This window comes from Leptonychotes weddellii, chromosome 6 (genome assembly GCF_054177405.1).
Source record: "Leptonychotes weddellii isolate Sample4059 chromosome 6, ASM5417740v2, whole genome shotgun sequence".
NCBI lineage: Eukaryota > Metazoa > Chordata > Mammalia > Carnivora > Phocidae > Leptonychotes > Leptonychotes weddellii.
In genome coordinates this window covers 128,217,299-128,237,663 of record NC_138374.1, presented here as the reverse complement: position 1 = coordinate 128,237,663, position 20,365 = coordinate 128,217,299, and the positions used below count along the sequence as shown (strand labels likewise).

General features: G+C 41.6%; 1 protein-coding gene across 10 annotated transcripts in view; it reads right to left on the bottom strand.

The window, feature by feature from the left end:
• The window catches only part of MARK1 (microtubule affinity regulating kinase 1), a 116,443-nt gene extending 107,089 nt beyond the window's left edge, over nucleotides 1–9,354 (bottom strand). For 2 of the 10 annotated variants that reach the window (XM_081825190.1, XM_081825191.1), the window contains exon 1: nucleotides 8,264–8,649. In XM_081825190.1, coding sequence (XP_081681316.1) covers nucleotides 8,264–8,338 — 75 coding nt within the window. In that variant the 5' untranslated portion in view covers nucleotides 8,339–8,649. Of the gene's footprint in view, nucleotides 1–8,263; nucleotides 8,657–9,183 lie in introns of those variants that run through there. The other 8 variants (XM_081825192.1, XM_081825197.1, XR_014146600.1 and 5 more) reach the window with 7 other exon arrangements.
• Between the last annotated feature and the right edge of the window lie 11,011 nt (nucleotides 9,355–20,365).

Sequence of the window (20,365 nt, the reverse complement as noted above, 5' to 3'; positions counted from 1 at the left end):
GTGTCTGCCTTTGGCTCAGGTCATGATAACAGGGTCCTGGGATTGAGCCCCATGTTGGGCTCCCTGCTCAGCAGGGATCCTGCTTTTCCCTCTCCCTCTGCAGCTCCCCCTGTTTGTGCTCTCTGTCTCTCTCTCTCTCTCAAATAAATAAAATCTTTAAAAAATATTAAGAAGAATAAACACCAATCCTTCCAAAACTTTTCCAAAAATTGGAGGGGGAAAGTCATTGTATGAGGCCAGCATTACTCTAATACCAAAACCAGAAAAAGACTATGAATATATAGGCAAAAATCCTAAATGAAGTCTTAGCAAACCAAATTTAACAGCACATTAAAAGGATCAAACATGATGACCAAGTGGGAACTATCCCTAGGATACAAGGATGGTTCAACATAGGTAATCAACGTAATACACCACATTAACAGAACAAATGATGAAAATCACATGATCATCTCTATTGATGCAGACAAGGCATCGATACCTTTTCATCATACAAAACTCTCAATAGGGGCACATGGGTGGCTCGATCCGTTAAGCATCTGCCTTTGGCTCAGGTCAAGATCCCAGGATCCTGGGATTGAGCCCTGTGTTGGGCTCCCTGCTCAGTGGAGAGCCTGCTTCTCTCTCTCCCTCTGCTGCTCCCCCTGCTTGTGTGCGTGCGCACATTCTCTCTCTCTCCCTCTCTTATCAAATAAATAAAATCTTTAAAAACAAAACAAAAAAAACTCTCAACAAACTATGAATAGAAGGAAATTACCTCGACATAATCAATACCATATATGAAAAGTCCACAGCTAACATCATACTCAATGGTAAAAACTGAAAGTTTATCCTCTGTGATCAAGAACAAGGCAAGGATGCCCCCCTTGCCATTTATATTCAATGTAGCACTGAAGATCTTAGCCAGAGCAATTAGGCAAGAAAAATAAATAAAAGCCATACACTCTGGAAAGGAAGAAGTAAAAGTACCTCTGTCTGCAAATGACATGATCTTATATGTAGAAAACCCTATGACTTCCACCAAAAAAACCCAAACAACTGTTAGAACTATAAATGAATTCAATAAAGTTGCAGGCTAAAAATCAACAAACAAAAATCAGTTGTGTTTCTATACACTAACAACAAATGATGTGAAAAGAAAACTAAGAAAACAACCTCATGTACAATAGCATCAAAAAAGAATAAAATAGGGCGCCTGGGTGGCTCAGTTGGTTAAGTGACTGCCTTCGGCTCAGGTCATGATCCTGGAGTCCCGGGATCGAGTCCCGCATCAGGCTCCCTGCTCGGCAGGGAGTCTGCTTCTCCCTCTGACCCTCCTCCCTCTCATGCTCTCTGTCTCTCATTCTCTCTCTCTCTCAAATAAATAAATAAAATCTTTAAAAAAAAAAAAAGAATAAAACATTTAGGAATACATTTAACCAATGAAACAAAAGACTTGTACACTGAAAACTACAAAACATTGCTAAAATAAATTAAAGAAGACACATATAAATGGAAAGACATCCTGTGTTTATGGTTTGGAAGATGTAATATTGATAAAATGTCCATACTACCCAAAGAGATCTACAGATCAACACAATCCCTATCAAAACCCCAATGCCATTTTTTTTTTTTTTTAAGATTTTATTCATTTATTTGACAGAGAGACAACAAGTAGGCAGAGAGGCAGGCAGAGGGAGAGGGAGAAGCAGGCTCCCCGCTGGGCAGGGAGCCGGATGTGGGGCTCGATCCCAGGACCCCGGGATCATGACCTGAGCTGAAGGCAGCGGCTTAACCGACTGAGCCACCCAGGTGCTCCTTGCCATTTTTTTTACAGAAACAGAAAAAACAACCCTAAAACTCACATGGAACCACAAACACCCTGAATAACCAAAACAACCTTGAGAAAGAAGAACAAAGATGAAGGCCTCACACTTATGACTTCAAAGCACATTACAATGTTCTAATAATCAAAACAGTATGGCACTGGTGTAAAGACAGGCATATAGACTAATGGAATAGAATTGAGAGCCTACAAATACATCTTTGTATATACAGTAAAATGATCTTTGATAAGAGTACCAAGAATATACAAACGGGAAATGACAGTCTTTTCAATAAATAGTGCTGGGAAAACCAGATCTTCACATGCAGAAGAATGAAATCGGACCTTTATCTTATATCATACACAAAAACTAACTCAAAATGCATTAAAAACTTAAATGTAACACCTGAAATTGTAAAATTCCTAAAAGAAAACATGGGGGAAAGCTTCATTACATTGATCTTGACAATGACTTCCTGAATATAACCAGAAAAACACAGGCAATTCAAGGCAAAAAATAGAGAGGTGGGACTACATCAACTAAAAAGCTTCTGCACAGCAAAGGCAACAATCCTCACAGTGGAAAGGCAACCCACAGAACAGAAGAAAATATTTACATACCATATATCTAAAAAGGGGTTAATATCCAAAATATGTAAGGAATTCTTACAATCCTGATTTTTAATGGATGAAGGACTTGAATAGACATTTCTCCAAAGAAAACATATAAATGGTCAATAGGTATATGAAAAGATGCTCAAAATCACTAATCATCAAGAAATGCAAATCAAGACCACAATGAGATTATCACTTCACACCTGTTAGGATGGCCATTATCAAAAAACAAAACAGACAATAATAAATGTTGGCAAGGATGTGGAGAGATTGGAACGCTTGTGCACTGCTGGTTTGAATGTAAAATGGTGTAGCCATTATGGAAAGCAATACAGAGGTTCCTCAAAAAATTAAAAATAGAACTAACATATAATCTGGCAATCCACTTCCAGATACTTATTCAAAAGAACTGAAACCAGGACCTCAAAGAGAGATTTGCAATCCCATGTTCATTGCAGCATTATTCACAACTGCCAGGTTATGAGAACATCTCAAATGTCCATCAATGGATGAATGGATAAAAAATGTATTATATACATTCAATGGAGTATTTTTCCTACATGAAAAAGAAGGGAATTCCGTCATGCTTTATTATGGGTGGAACCTCGAGGACATTACACTAAGTGAAATTAGCCCATCACAGAAAGACTGATACTGCATGATTAAATGAGATATGTAACGTTGTCAAACTTATAAAAGCCGAGAGTAGAATTTTGGTTTGCAGGAACTGGAGAAAGAGGAACATGGGGAGTTGCTATTCAACGGTATAAAGTTTCAGTCATGCAAGATGAAAAAGTTCTATAGATTTGCTATACAACACTGTGCAGAAAGTTGTGCACTTAGAAGTTTGTTAAAAAAGCAGATTTCATGTTACATGTTTTTTAGCACAATTTAACCCAAACTTAACAGAGAGATTAACAGTGATTTAAATACAGCTAAAGAGATTTAGCCAACTGAAAGCTAAATCTAAACATTACATACCATAACTGTACTGCAGATTACACTCTACACTGTAGTACAGAGAAACAATGAAATAGGAGAAGAAATGAGAGTCTAAAACATATGTGGGATAGAATGAGAAATTTTAACATATCTAATCAGGGCACTGGAAACACTAGAGAGAACAGAGGTAAATTAATATTTAAAGAGAGACTAACTGATTGTAGAACTGATGAAAGATATAAATCCACAGATGATAAATCCAAACAAATCATGGAGCCTGTAGTACAGAGGCAAAGAACTTGTGGAAAAAATGAATGAGAAGTTAAGGCACATGGAGGAGCTATGGTCTAACATAATCAAATCAGAGTCCCCAGATGAACCTCTAAAGGGAGCAGAAACAAGGCAATTTTCAAAAAGATAGTTGATAAGTATCTAGAACTAATGAAAGATAGGAAATCAGAGACATAGGAAGCAAAATGGAAAAAAAGAAATCCATACCCGGGGCACCTGTGTGGCTCAGTTGGTTAAGCATCCAACTCGTGATTTCAGCTCAGGTCATGATCTCAAGGTTGTGAGATCAAGCCCTGCATGGAGCCTCACACTGGCTCCACGCTGGGTGTGGAGCCTGCGTAAGATCCTCTCTCTCCCTCCCTCTGCCCTCCTCCCCGCTCTTTCTTAAAAAAGATTAAAAAAAAAAAAAGAAATCCATACCTAAAAACACTATAGTGAAAGTCCCACACTTAAAGAAAAACAGAGAATCTTAAAGAGACAGATGGAAAAGATCACCTACTTTTTTTTAAAGGTTTATTTATTTGTCAGAGAGAGAGCACAAGCAGGGGAAGCGGCAGGCAGAGGGAGAAGCAGGCTCCCCGATGAGCCAGGAGTTCGCTGTGGGACTTGATCCAGGACCCTGGGATCATGACCTGATCCAAAGGCAGAGGCTTAACCAACTGAGCCACCCAGGCATCCTGAAAAGATCACCAACTTAATGGCAGATGACTTCTGAACAGAAACAATGGAAATCAGCCCAGACCACGGGATACTATCTTTGGAGCAATGAATGAAAATAGCTGTTGATTTTGAATTGGAGACTGAGCAAAACTATCACTGAATAATAAGGGCAAAATATATTTCAGATTTAAAAAAGAAAAGTTTTATGATTAACAATCCTTTACTAAAAGAACTTCAAAGGTGTTCATTGGGCAATGGGAAAATGACCCCCAAAGGAAAGTCTGAGAAGAAAGAAGAAATGGTTAAAAAATAATAATTTAAAAACCACTGGCTGCTTCTAGTTTTATTCAAGGAAGGAGGCAAGCTTAGAGTCCCCCTACTCCTCCGCCATCTTAACTCCCCCTCCCCATGTGGCTGATTTTAAACAACCTGGGCTTAAAAGAAGAAGAAGAAGAAGAAGAAGAGTTCATAATAGCATTTTGGCCAGACAGGAATAGAAGGTAGAGATGTTTTTCTCACAATGGATTGTCCTGCACACCCACTTTGGAGACCAGTAGTGTGGATTATACAGAGACAGACATTCAGCTACAGCAGACAGCAATCCTTTCTGTAACCAATTCAGAATTTTTCTTAGAAAGATGAGCCATCCCATTAAGGATTTATGAGTTGGGGATAGGGGGGAAAGAGCAGGGCACTCCAGACACAGAAAAGAGCAAAGGTTCAAAATATAGATAAGCACAGCATACCCTGTTCTTACTCTAATGATGCATTTTATATCATTTCATTTATTCTTTTAAAATTTCTAAGACCAAAACAAAACAAAACAAAATAGCACCTCTAAGAAGCAATAACACGAGTACAGCAACAGTGGAAGGTGTCAGAGATTATACCTTGGGCAGGTCACATAACTTTCTGAAGGCTTCTGCCTCCGTTTGCAGTGTGCAATACTTACCTTCCCCAGTGTCACTAAGATACTTTGATGATAAATGAAAAAATTCAAAAGGGGAATGTTCCAGCACTGATGTCTTCCATATGACTGACTACCAGTCACTGTGCTGGGTGCTGGGGATACAGAATAAAGGGGACAAAGTAAGTCAGTGATTAGAATGCGGTGTGGTAAGTATGGTGACCTGTGAGGCATGCACAGGGTACTGAGCAACCCAAGGGTAGTGGCAAAGGCTTGCTTCTCTTCCTGCCTTTTCACATCATTAGCAATGATTCCCACAGGACAAACTACTGATGGCCACTGTAGATACACTAAGCACTTGCGATGGTCATCACAGTGAGTTTCAGATCTATCAAAAGAATCACCTTCGAGTTTTATTATTAAAAGATTCAAAACATCCCAAAGAGTCAAATCAATTTTCTTCATACTAATTAAAATTCACCACAAAAAGCTAGTCTGGGCATTTTGGATCCATAAAAATCGGCATAATCAGAGCTTTCCTAAAACACAGAAAAACAATTTATCTTGCTTCATTTAAAAGCATCTAAGAGTACTGTTAATATATTATCTACATTCATGCTGGAACTATCCAAGTATAATTTGAGAAGAAAAAAAAATATTTCAAATGCCCATTCTTTTTCCAGACTCTTTACAACCTAAAATCAAACGCATTTTGCGTAAATTAATTCTATGATCTGTAACATATCTTTTCTACTTTTTCTTTTCCTTTTTTTTTTTTTTAAAGATCTTATTAATTTATTTGACAGAGAAAGAGTGCATGAGAGAGCACAAGCAGGGGGAGTAGGCTCCCTGCTGAGCAGGAAGCCCGGTGTGGGGCTTGATCCCAGGATCCTTGGGTCATGACCTGAGCCAAAGGCAGACGCTTAACAGACTGAGCTGCCCAGGGGCCCCTTTTCTACTTTCTCTACTTCACTATGAAGTGTTTACTGTGTTAGAAGTTCATCATTGGTTGTTTTGTGGTATTTAGCCAATTCAGGCCTATCAATGCACAAATCCTTCATCTGAAAAAGTGCACACAGAATGTTCTGGGGGAAAAAAAAAAAAGCAATTCTTTCTCACTCTACTACATACCATAGTAGTAATAAGAGATCGGTGCTGTTAACATTCCTCTTTTGAATTTCTTAATTTATCCTCAACATATATTAGCGGCATATATGGGCTAGGTATTACATATTCCCAAAAATACAAAGTCCAAATATATTCACATATGACTAAACAAAATTTCATATTAACTGCAAATGACAATAAAATACAAAGATGGTTTTTAAAATTGCCATATCTGTTTAAATTAAAACATTTCTAGCAGTGGTAGAATGTTTTTAGTTATGCCCTTAATATTCCAAAGGACTTGAAGTCTTTATGGTCATATGAATATAAATTTTCCCAACTATTTTCAAAAATACGTCACCTTAACTGAAAACGACTACAAACAAATGTACGTTTTGATTGCCATACTGGCATTAATATATTAGCTAACAAGCAGGCTTGTTCTTTATTTCACTGATGAGAGGTAAGTAAGAATGGATTATGATATTTACTACTAACCAGAGAATAAAGACAGACACCAACAATGATTTAATAGCCATCTCTGGTGGTACCTTTGATAAATGCCTATAGCACTTACAAACCAAGTTAGCCCTATATACACAGTTTTCTTCTGTACACTATTTGTTTGGGATTATATTTACTTTTCCCGTAAGCTCCTTGAGGGGAGAGGCCTTATCTTAAATAATACTTCCGTATCCCGACCAGCTCAAAAGCAAAGCTGAGTGCACATTTACTGATTAGTTAACAGCCATACTGTAATAGATATTTTCGACAAATTGGGAGATATTAGGCAATTAGGAGAAAATTAGAATTGGATAAAGTCAGATACGTGGAGATACAGTCAGGTACAACACAAGGACAGGGGACAAGACCATAAAAGTGACTTTGAAATAACATGTTCAGAATCAGAGCAAGTGAGTTTATACAACATAATTATTTTCAGAAGGTACAAAAAAATTTATCACACGATATTGCTTAGCTTAAAAATCCATTGGGTTTGGGGGGGGGGGTCTTACATGTGATGCTGCATTTTGTACTATTCCTTGATGCATATTCCTATAATGCTCTCATATCCTTAAAAAGTACCTTTTTCATGCAAGTATGGAAAGAGCTATACTATCCAAACACCAAAAGAAAATAAAAACAATGTATTTTTCCACCCTTCCTAGGTTAACACACAGTGCTTTGTTAATAAAAACAGAGGTCATCGTCCCTCTTACTTTTCATTCACTGAAATGACACGCTAATGACAGGAATCTTTTTAGAGTTCCTGTTAGAAACATTCTGTTTCAAAACTTGACTTTAAGATCAACTTTAACCAAATTTTTCATCTTTTCCCCTGACCTTCCTTCAATCTCCCAATCAAAATTATGCATCAATTATATAGATATTTTTAAACAACACTCACGATGCAAAATGAAGTTATTATAATTTCTGCTACAGCCTCACACTGTGTTTACCATTTTCAATGCACAATACTAGGGAGGACAAAAGCACACTCTGAAATACCTTCCCAGCTTTTTCTAACAATAGTCCCTTACTAGAATTTCTTCTCCCTTCATGTAATTATATTAAGTTTCTGTGTTCCCCTACTCTCCCAAGATTAAATAATCTGTTTATACCAGCCGCCAACACTTCAGAGGTGAGCTCCTATCTTCTCCCTCATACCTTTTGTCTAAGAACGCCAAAGCACTCATATTTTATTTTACCAACCTTATGACGGCATGGTACTCCAAGACTGGAGTCTGAGTTAAATCGACAACCAGAGATCTGGACAGCCGACTAAACTTGGTACCCTCCAAACCCCTTAAAAAACCAAGGCCCTATTTACAAGTCATGAAGGTTTTAAAAAACACACACACACACACACAAAAACGAGGAAAAAAAAAAAAACCTTTTCCACAAAGAAACTCACACACACACACACACAACTGTACTTTTTCAGAAGGTGGGAATAGAACTGATCCGGTCCTTTTGATTTTCAAGAGTTTAAACACCAGGGACATCTGCATCCAGATAAAAACTCCTGAGGGCAATTTGATCAAAGACACAGAAAATCCTTCCTTCAAAGAAATGCACCGTGTGACACTCCAAGAAGGAGGAGAGATATTTAAAGTAAAACCTGCCCTGAATTACCACCACTGACTTGGGGAAGAGAATAAAAAGCCGCTGCCTTCCTCCGGCTTTTAAACGTTTTGCTGTAACCCCAGGGCCACAGAGGCTGTCCGGGAAATTCTTCTACTCATCCCTCCCAAAGAGTATCTCGGCAGCAGGAACTCATCTACACAAACACACACATCCATCTCTACTACCACTCTGCCCCTTCCATTGCGACCTTCCCCCTGCGGTGCCCACGACCCAAAATGGGACACGATGTTACAAAAAGCAAAGTCATGGGGCAATGCAGGGGGGTGGGGGTGCAGAGGGCTGAAAGGGCCAGAAGAGCGAGGGGGGAAGAGGTAGTCAGCTGGCTCGCCCGCGACCGTAGAGCGAACCCTCGGGTGGGGATACAGCATGCCGAGGGACAAATACAGCAATCCGGGATGCCCACTCTGCCCTCGCCGCTGCCTCCCTGCCCTCCATCCGCCCATCCTCTCCGGGAGGACCACCCCGAGGACAGGGCTCCCCGTACAGCCTCCGCCCTCGCCCTGCAGGGGAAAACAGCGAAATGGGGTTGGAATGAAAAAGGGGGCTGAGCGGCGGGCGAGGGGCACGCCGGCTCCAGGTGGAGACGGTGCCGCGGCGGCCGCTCGGGGGACCGAGGGGGGGAGGGGGGCGGCGGCCCGGCGGAGGGTGAAGCGGGGGTCGGCTCAGGGTCTCGCCCCCGCCGCTCCCCGGGGAGGCTCGGATTACTCACGTTCTCCGTGTCCCGCTCGTTCACCGTCGGCAATGGCGTCCGGGCCGACATTTTGTGCGGGCGGCGGGGTCGGGCCGGGGTCCTGCCGGCCGGGCTGGGGTGCGGGCCCGGGGGCGAGCGGAAGGGGGTGCGGGCGCGGGGCCGGGCCGAGCGGCTCCCGCAGGCCGCGGGGCGGTGCAACAAGCGGCCCCGGCGGGGCGAGGGGGAGGAGGACGCGGAGGAAGGGGAGGGGGAGCCGCTTCCCGCGGCGGCGCCGGCGGGGGACGCGGGCAGGAGCGAGGGCGGGCTCCGGGCGAGGGCGGTTGCCCGGCGCGGGCCGGGCGGCGAGGCCGGCGGGATGCGGCGCCGAGGGGAGGGGGGGAGGCGGGGAAGGGGAGCCGGGGGGCGGCGGCCGGGCCCCGCTAGGCTCCCCGGGCCATGGCTGAAGGTGAGCTCGCCCCGCAAATCACTGCCCGGCTCGTCCCGGCGAGCGCGGCTCGGGCGCGGGAGCCGCGGCCCTGACAGCGCCGCCCGCGCCGCGCCCCGCGCCCCGCCTCAGGTGTGCGGCGCCGCCCGGCCGAGCTGCAGCCACGCGCCCGGGGCCCAGCGGCGGCGGCGCCCCGGCTCCCGGCGCGCCCGTCCCGGCTGCTCGGCGCGCTCGCCGCCGCCGCCGCCGCCGCCGCGCCTCAGCCGGAGGAGCGGCCCGAGCCGGCAGCGCGCGGAGCGGCGGGCGCGGCACGCAGCGCCCAGAGGCACTTGGCGGCGGCCGCCGGGTGGGCGGGCGCCAGCCGAGGGGCCCTCTCCATTCATTCCCTCATTAGGGATGCGGGGCCGCTCCTCCCCCTCTTCGCGCGCGCTCTCGCCCGCCGGCCCCGCTGTTTATTTTTGTTTCTCGCCCCACCCGCGGAGTACGGTCGTCTGAGAGCCTCTGGTGGCTTTTATTTGTATTCGTGTTTGGGTTTTGCCGGGCGAGGTGAGAGGGCGCTGGTGCAATTAACTGGCCCCCTTTTGTCCGTTTCATCGGAAAGAATGGTGCGATCCTCCGCCGCCCGTCTCCTACCTCGGGACTTTTCCCAGGCTTAAATTCTGCTCCCCCGCCCCCGTGTCCAAGCTTTCTCAATTCCTGTCCTCCCCCCGAGCCCCCTCTCAGTCCCCTTCTCCAGGGAGCCGTGGGGTTCAGGGTCACCCTAATAGTTGGGCAAACGGCACAAAACCCCTGGAAGCGCCAGCAGCCTCGGCGAGGTGCAGAGGGCTCGGGCGGGGCAGCTCGCCGACGTGCCCGCCAGGCGCCGCCTCCTTGGGAATGGGGCGGCAGAAGAGGTCGTGCGGGCCCACCGCAGCACTGCCGGAGCGGGTGAGGCCGGAGTCCCAACGTCTACACTGACTGATCGTCACTTCCTGGGACACAAGGAAGTGTCACTTGGGCGAGCTTGTTCAGGGAGGGTGGAGTGGCTGTCTTTGATTCTGGCCCGGTCCTATCTCCTCCAGGTGGCTTCCTCACCCGCCCACCCACCTGCCACTTATATATCCTTTAGACATCCCTGTACAATGCACTGTTCAGGGCCCATTAGCCCTTTAAAAAGCAATGCTACTTCTTTCTGTCTTATCTGGGAGCTTACATTTTGCACACTCCGCCTCTAGGACAAAAACCTTATCTCTCTATTCTTTCCAATATTCCAAAAAGAATTTCCAGTTCTTTTTCACTTCCTTTCATTGGTGGACAGGAAGATAAAAGGAGCAATAGATGGAAGGAGGTAGATCCAATTTTCGAGCTACTTTCATAAGCCTCCAATGGGAATCTTAAGACGATGGGAAATTCCTCCTCTCTCCTGAAGTTCATCCATTTGAAGAATCCCTGCACCAGATGGTTTTTATCCTGACTCATTAAAGGTTGTTTCTGAAATTTTAACACTTGACCCTTAAAACATGTTCCGAAAGACCTAAAATAGCAAATACAAAGATACTCTGAGGAAAAAAAACTTCTCATCCGGTAAATATTCACTTCTATAACACCATCTAGGTATTTATTTCTTTAGCAGTTTATCTTGTAAACACGTCTCAATTTCACAAGGCAAATAAAAATCACAAGATCCCTTTGGTGTTCATCACCACTATTCAAATAAAATGCAGGCTTTAGAACTGCAAGGCTGCATCCTGAATTATGGTGCACAACTGGGAATGCCAAGCTCTCACAGTCCCTCTGCGGAGACCCTGAATCACCAAGATGGATTGAAGTTGCCAGGGCAGAAGCCTGTACTCTTCTGATCAACTTAGAGCCACTGCTGCCTATCGGGGCTGCTGATGCCGTGTCAGGAGCACCACTGACTGCTGCAGCCACTGGAGTACCCTGTGTTACAATAGTCCCCATGTCAGTGTGGGAATAAGCAAGTATCTGTAAAACAGTGCTCAACTCCATTGGCATATGTATGAATCATTCCTTCAACTGGTAGCTTGGATTTTTTTTTTTTTTTTGGTGCCCATTCACATAGTATTCTGTCTTTATCCTTGTATTAACCCAGACAGACACGTATTTCCCTGTTAAAGTCCATGCACCTGACTTACTCAAGATCACAGATGCACTGGGTTGACAGTGTGCAGAAGAAGATAACTGGAATACGTGGTACTGTTCAATTGTTCACCAGTTACGATACCCACAGGTCCACCTCCATAAGATTCTTTATACCTGTAAGGTGTAATGGTAATTAGAGCTCAAAGGAGAGCCCAGGATTTCTGGCATCGTGGCTTGCAAGGCTTTAAAGTGTATGTTAAAAGTCATGGGCAAATCCCTTAGCTGTGTTTGCTACACTGGGCTCGTATATTGAAACTTGCTGAAAACATGTAGTAATAGGAAGGGATACTTATTTTTAAAATCAATCCGTAGGGAAAGTTTTATAACAGTGGCGCTACATTCAAAGGGAGTCTTATTGGGTGGAGAGCTCAAGTCCATAATGCTGGCTACCAAAATAGACAAGAAACAATGTCATCCCCCCAAAATGGCATTCAAATAATCCTTATTCATGCCTATAATTTTAGGCTTGGTATATAATGAGAATTCACTTGGCATAGGTTAGAAAAAAGTCATTGAGTGTGCGCATCCATATGAATTCTTCCCTTAACCTGGCAAGAGGCAGTACTGTGAACGGATCACAATTTACTTAGCTATAGCCCTTAATAATGAGAATGCTCATGAGCAAAATTTTCTTGTGTCACTATGTATAGCTCCTTGTACCTGTGATGATGAAGAAATGACAAAAGGAGTACTTTAAGGCTTTGACTAATTTTCTTTAGGATTATTAACCAAATGCGGCATGTTTGATTCAGAGGTTTCTAACTTCAGGTATTAGGGTAATAAAGGTTTCAGAAAAAAATTCGAAGTACTGAGAAAACAAAAGAAAAACAAAGATCTACAAAATTCTAAACCTCCACTGAAATATGCTACAAAAGCATTGTCCATCAGCAGCCCTCCAGAGTGCAGTTTTCTAGAACTACACAATTCTATACAGTAGATACCAGCTACTTGTGGCTATTGAGCTCTTGACATGTCACTAATGTGACTAGGGAACTGAATTTATTATTTGATTTCATTTTTAATTAACTTTAAATAATTTAAAAACTGATAATTGATTCAGTGAGTGGGGAATTTTAAATTGTTACAAAAAGACTTGGATACACGAACCTACCCTTTCAACTAAATATTCTTTTTTTTTTAAGATTTTATTTATTTTAGAAAGAGGGAGAGAAAGGGAGAGAATGCATGTATGAGAGTGGGGAGAGGCAGAGGGAGAAAATCTTCAAGCCAAATCCGTGCTAAGCACCGAGCCCCATGCAGGGCTCCATCTCAATCTCACAACCCTGAGATCACTACCCCAGCCGAAACCAAGAGGCAGATGCTTAATTGCCTGAGCCACCCAGGCTAAATATTCAACTAAATATTCTGAAATCTAAAGGTAGCTCAAGTATTTCTGATGAAAATTTGTCACCTGAATTGAGATGTGTTGTAAGTATAAAATGTACACCAGATTTTTAAAGACTTAGGGAAAAAAGAGTGTAAGATATCTCTTTAATAAATATTATATTGATTACATATTGAAATGCTAACATTTTGACATGTTGGGTTAAACAAAATATATCAAAATTAATTTCAACTGTTTCTTTTTACTTTTACAAATGTCAAGACTAAAAAAATATAAAACATATTACATATGTGACTTAAATCATCTCTCTTTTGGACAACACTTCTCTATTTAGTTGCTGAAGAATCAAAAACCTTGATTAGAAGCTATTAATAATTCCCTCTTTGACTCAACAAACATTATAATAAGTAGCACTCTACCACATGCCAAGCACTATACTGTTCAAAGGGAATATTCTTCCCTAATCGTCACTAGCAGTTCATATTCTTTTTACAGAGCTAAATGAAAAATATGGTGAATTCGTACAAATGAGCGTTAACAGACTGCAGTCATTTGTAAACAAAGAATTTATCGAATGTGACAGATTTAGCAGAGTTCATAATAAACTCATAAAACTATACATTTTTTATATCATGTGCTCTAAATATATCTAATATCTGATAGACTTGGCCAGTCAACAGCTATTTACTATTGAGAACACACTTTGTTTCAGTAGGATACAAGGCTATCTACAATCTTTCCTTTAACCCACAGAGAACTACAAAAAGGGCAGTTCTGTAAGGTAACAAAGAGTTGTCCCAGCTAAAGAGATATGTGGTTAATGTCCATCAGTAAAAGAACAATCAGTTCTTTTCAATAAATAAACAAACAAACAAACAAATAAATAAATAAAAGGTCCTGATTGTTCTCCTGTGGTTCACAAGGTAAATTTGTATTGCATGTCAACAGCCAAAACGTAAAATGTAGAATCACTGAAATGGAAATGGACCTCAAGAGAAAAGATGTATTTTATCTTAAAAACTGTATAAAGCTGCTGCCTTTTACATTGTATATATGGTCATAGAAGGACTGAAGGGTCCTATGATTATACACATTATGCTTGCCTTCATAGCTGTCCATGTCAGCCCCAGTCAGCTCACGGGGGGTTTGAGGTTGGGCCACTCCACACCTCACAAACGTCATCTCTGTCTACGCCATATTTAACCTCTTTCCATTGCCCCAAGCACTTGAGATGGGCAACAGCGCACTTTTGGAATTCCCGGAACACGCCATATTGCTTGACTTCTCTGCACCTCTGTGTCCTCTCTTCTCTCTTCCGGGAATGTCCTCCCCTCTTTTCTGCCTGATGGATTCAGAGTTGGCCTTTAAGAACCTTCTCTTGGAAGGCTTCCATGACATCCCTGCCCCTCCCCACACCTACAGAGTTAATTAATCACTTGGCACAACCTCCAAACCCTGAACATTCTCCTGCTGTTTCTCCCCTAGCACCGTGTACCTGGCTGGTCCCCCACCCAACTGTGAGCTAGGTCAAGGAAAGGAATAGGTCTTTTTAAAAAATTTTTATTTGAGTCTCGTTGACACACAATGTTACATTAGTTTTAGGCGTACAGCATAGTGAGTCAACTTCTCTATACACTATGCTCTGCTCACCACAAGTGTAGCTACCATCTGTCACCATGCAGTGCTTTACTGTATCATTGACCATATTCCCTAAGTTGTGCCTTTTATTCCCGTGACTTAGGAATATATTTTACTTAACTCTCTTAGCCCATGGCCCAGCACAGTGCATGGCAATTAGAAGACACCCGATTTCCTAAGTGACTTTTATTGACTTGTTCCATGCTGTACATTTTCCTGCATTTCCACATTCTTTTGAATTCTAAGAAGCATCATATAGGAATTGAAATATAGTATAGGAGAATCACTAAAGTTTGCACCTAGGGGCTATCGGCGTAGATAAGAGTCCTTACAGTATATAAAATATCTTCCCAATAAATGCTGTTGACTGGGTAACAAAGTGACTCTGTTCTGTCTTCTGTAGAGTAATAGCTTAATATAGTACTGCTAATTTTATTACCCTGTGATTTTACTGTAATCATTCATTTTTATCCATACATAGGAGTTCCTGATCACTGCTATTTCAATAAAACAGTCTTTTAAATGAGTATCTGCATAAGCCAAGGTGTAGTGACAGCAAGGACTCACTTGGTCAGGAGAAAGCACTTCAAAAGTAGGTGAAAAAATTCAAAGTGGAATGATACAATGACAGGATGCCAAAGGCAATAGAACTGGCCGATCAGCCCCAGGAGGAGTCATCAGGAATCGGGTGGCTCTTCCTCCTAAGCAAAAGCCTTTCAGCAGACTGAGCATTACAGCATTACCTGGCAGTGCAAATTGGGACAGCAAAACAAAGGACAAGACACGTGGAAGTGATTACTGGTGGTGAGTTACACACTGGTCTTTGGCAACGTTGAAAAAATGCAGATAAAAATCAGCGCTAATAGTATCATGTTCAAATAAAAGGACATTGGTTACGTATGGACTCACATAGGTGTGGATACACCTACATCATTGTACCTTCCAAACTATAGTTTTGTAATGTCTCATGGGAAGCAAAACAATCCTTTGAAAGTCTTATGGAAACCACCCTAAAGTAAGAGTCGGGTTCTTTGCCTTAGCATTTGCATCTACAAATTGAACATAATGTAATTCAACACCCTTTTAAACAACTTTGTAATTTGATTATCTGATTTCATGGACAACATACTGAGTGAACTGTCCTCTTATATTTTTGTACTTATTTCATTAGCATAAAAATATCAGTTTTTTTTTTAATTTTTTTTTTTTTGAGAGAGAGAATGAGAGAGAGCATGAGAGGGGGGAGGGTCAGAGGGAGAAGCAGACTCCCTGCTGAGCAGGGAGCCCGATGTGGGACTCGATCCCGGGACTCCAGGATCATGACCTGAGCCGAAGGCAGTTGCTTAACCAACTGAGCCACCCAGGTGTCCCAAAAATATCAGTTTTATAATTTCTTGTTATAAATTTAATTTATTTGATCACTTCAAATTGTTTTTTCTGTGTTAAATGCTATATGATATACATTTTGATGATTTTCTTCCTTTCCTACATAAATGCTGACACCATTTGTTACTTTGCTTTTCCTTCCTTCATTCATTTAAAAATATTGAGCCCTGCTAATGCCTGGCACTATTCTTAGCTCTTCAGAAAGAGCAGTAGACAAAATAGACAAAAATCCCCACCCACATGAAGTTTACATTTTGATAAGCACTTTCAGTGTCTAGACAGTTCAAAACCAGAGGTCCCCATAATACAAATAACATTTTATGTCCTGTGTTGGTTATTTTTCTCTTTTACCAGACATAAGCACCCAGATTTAATTTTTTTTAAAGTAATGAATTGCAGTAGCTAGATCTTTTCTCCAATCCACAGGTAATTGCTTTCTCTCTTAGTATTTTGGTCTTTCTCCAATAAGCTTTTATATAAACAGCTTCAACTGGTTCCACAAGTAGGTTGGGCACTTTAAAACCATAATAAAGCTGCCTTCCTGACCGGGTGACTTGTATTGGATATACATTCTGTAATATTATCCGAGCTTTATTATATTAACACCAGCGTCCCTCCTACATTTCATCATTATGAACAACTTTACCTTCAATCAGTGGTAGTTTTCTTCCTATTTCCATTAGCCCCAGATCAATTGTCAATATTTTGGTAGTTCAGCAAGATCCATATAATAAAGAGGAATCTATATTTATAACCATTTTAGCTGTACTTTTTTTTGTCAGATAAAAGAACAGTTTTGGAAATTTCTTCCCTGTCTGTCCTGTAAAACTTAAGCCCCCTGTTACCTGCCCTGGTGCTTTATTGCACTTTGCCTTCAGAGTTCTTGTAATAATGATTATCAGGGAGGCCCTGTGAGCGGTCTTTACAGGGCTCTATCCCAGGGCCTGCTACAGTGCCTAGAATATGGGAGTTACTCAATTAACAGTAATTGAAGAATGAATCACAGATTTCATAATTTCTCTGAATTTGAATACGGGTTTTCAGACCCCCAATTTCAGACAACCTTTGTATACTGCCACTCATAAGTGAAGGACCCAGTTTAAGTGTCCCTTAGTCTTTCCAAACTGGCTCTCCATCCTCATCCCTTGGGCATTTGCCACCCATTGCTTTGTTGCTCGATTGACAAAGCTCCCAGATTAACTTTTTCCACTATTTGCCAATATCTTCTTTTTTCTCATTCTAAAACAAGTATCCCAATTCTTAAAGTTATAAACGCCTCTTTTAAAAAGTATTAAAATCATGGAATATGAATCTCAGATTACCATGGCTAGAATCCCGGTTTACTTATATGTGAAAAAAAAAATATTTCCTTTGTAATATTTTTTTAAGATTTTATTTATTTGAGAGAGAGAGAGACAGACAGAGATAGTGAGAGAGAACACAAGCAGGGAGGAGAGGGAGAAGCAGGCTCCCTGCTGGGCAGGGAGCACGACGCAGGACTCGAAGCCAGAATCCTGGGATTATGACCTGAGCCAAGGCAGACGCTTAACCGACTGAGCCACCCAGGTGCCCCTCCTTTGTAATTTTTTAACTATTCTTTTGCTATCTACTGTGTCAGATCAAACCTTAATCCCACCTTAACACTAAGTCACAAATCAATTGCATATTTTTGAGCACCTACTATGGTGTTTAGTGCTATTCTAAGAGGAGCTATGCACAAGGTCTTACACTAGCCTGATGCAATTGATTTTTACCTAAATACAGCAAAATGTAAATAGCAGAAGTTGAGCTGTACATTTCAAGTGATCACTGCGAAAGTATACTGTGATGTGATGTTACACCTTTGAAGCTCCTCTTTTGTAATTGTCTCTGGAGACTGTGGCACAAGTTTTGTGTATTCTCAGCGGTGGTAAGTCTTTGTCTTTTGAGGGATTATTTTCATTATTTTTGGGTTTTTTTAAAGATTTTTATTCATTTATTCGACAGAGAGAGACACAGCGAGAGAGGGAACACAAGCAGGGGGAGTGGGAGAGGGAGAAGCAGGCTTCCCGCTGAGCAAGAAGCCCGATGCGGGACTCGATCCCAGGACCCCGGGATCATGACCTGAGCCGAAGGCAGACGCTTAATGACTGTGCCACCCAGGCATCCTTGAGGGTTTATTTTTAACAAAGACTCACTCCAAATCAACTTTGATGAGTAGTCTAAATGATTTAATTAATCTCACATTTGATCAAAAATTAGGACTTCTTGCCTTCATCAAGCTGGATCATGCTTTAAAGAAACATTTAAAACATTGAAAGATGACAGGCTCTCTGTAATAAGCACAAAACCTTGAAAAGTAACTATTTTAATGGGTGTTTTCATTGTTTTGTAATCACTTCCACACATGGTCACATGGCTCATGCAGTTAAGGAACGTGCATCTTGATAGAATGACATGAGAAGTTAAGGAACAAAATACAGTGTTATTTTTTAAGTGTGCAAAGGGAACTAGAGGCAAATAAAGATGAAGACGACGCTTCACTGAGGAGCATTGGTACATATCATCATCATCTTCATTCAGAGCCAAGGTTTGCAGATAGCCAACAGGTACATGAAAAGGTGCTCAACATCACTAGTCATCAGGGAAATCCGAATCAAAACCACAATGAGATCTCATCCCACACCTGTTAGAATTGCTATTATCAAAAAGGCAAGAAATCACAAGTGTTGGCAAGGACGCGGAGGAAAGGGAGCCCTTGTGTACTCACTGTTGGTGGGAATGAAAACTGGTACAACCATTGTGGAAAACAGTATGGAGGTTCCTGAGAAAATTAAAAATTAAAAAATTAAATTAAAAATCGAATGATCCTGCAATTCCATGTCTGGGTATTTATCCGAAGAAAATGAAAACACTAACTTGAAAAGAAATATACACCCCATGTTCATTGCAGCACTATTTATAATAGCCAAGATATTGAAAATGGAAGTGTCCACCAACAGATGAATGAATAAAGGAAAACACACACACACACACACAAGAATAGTATTCAGACATAAAAAAAGAAGAAAGAATCCTGCCATTTTTTACACATGGATAAAACTTGATGGCATTATGCTAAGTGAAATAAGCCAGACAAGAAAGACAAGTACCATATGATCTCCTTTACATGTAGAATCTAAAACAAAACATAACAAAACAAAACAAACTAAAAACCAAAACCAAACAACCAAAACCAAGCTCATAAATCCACAGAACAGATTGGTGGCTGCCAGGTGCTGGGCTTGGGGGGCAGGGAGTAAAAGGAGTGGAGTCAAAAGGTACAAATTTCCCATTATAAACTAAGTAAGTCATGGGGTTGTAATGTACAGCATGGTGACTGTAGTTAGTAATACTATATTGCATATTTGAAAGTTGCTAGAGAGTAGATCTTAAGAGTTCTCATCACAAGAAGAAAAAAATTTGTAACTATGTAGGATGAATGTTAACTAGTCTTATTGTGGTGATCATCTCCCAATATATACAAAAACAAAGGAATACATTGTATACCTGAAACTGATAGAATGTTATATTATACCACAACAAAAATAAAACAAAGATAAATTAAAAGGAGACTATGTTTATGTGTATTTTCTAAAGCCTTTTGTCTACATTATCTCTTGTAATCCACGCTAAAAGTCCGGTAAGCAAATATTTTTAGTTCATTCCCCAAAGAAGAAACCAAGCCTCAAAAGGTGAAATGATTGCCGAGTAACATATATTTTGTGACAAACTGATCTGGAAACCTGTGTCTTCCAGCCCTGAACCCCAGCCTCCTTTCATTCATCTCTGGGTCTCTTGCATGTACAACCTGGACATCTACACAGGGATCACTCGTTCCCATATCCACATGTCTCATCTCTGCTCCATTTTACCCTTCCTAAAAACCATTTTCAGCCTTCCAAGTATGAGAACATAAGTCCACCTGAGACATGGAGGTGAGAGTTAAGGACAGAAAAATATTGTGAATAACTGTTGTGAATTGATTTGCAATAAATGTGAAATAAGATCAGATCTGGCCCTAGAGGCAGGACCCAGGTCAAACTACATTATGTAGCTTATTTGATGTTTTTGTATGGATGAAATCAGTTTAGAATGAAAACCAAGGGCGAACTAGAATTAGGAAAGAAATAATGAAAAGATATAACTTATAGCCAGGAGGCTCTGTGTTTGTGTGTGAGGCAGCAGGTGATGCGGGAGGACACCCATATGTAGAAATGGGGAGAAGCTGCCCAGATAATGATTGG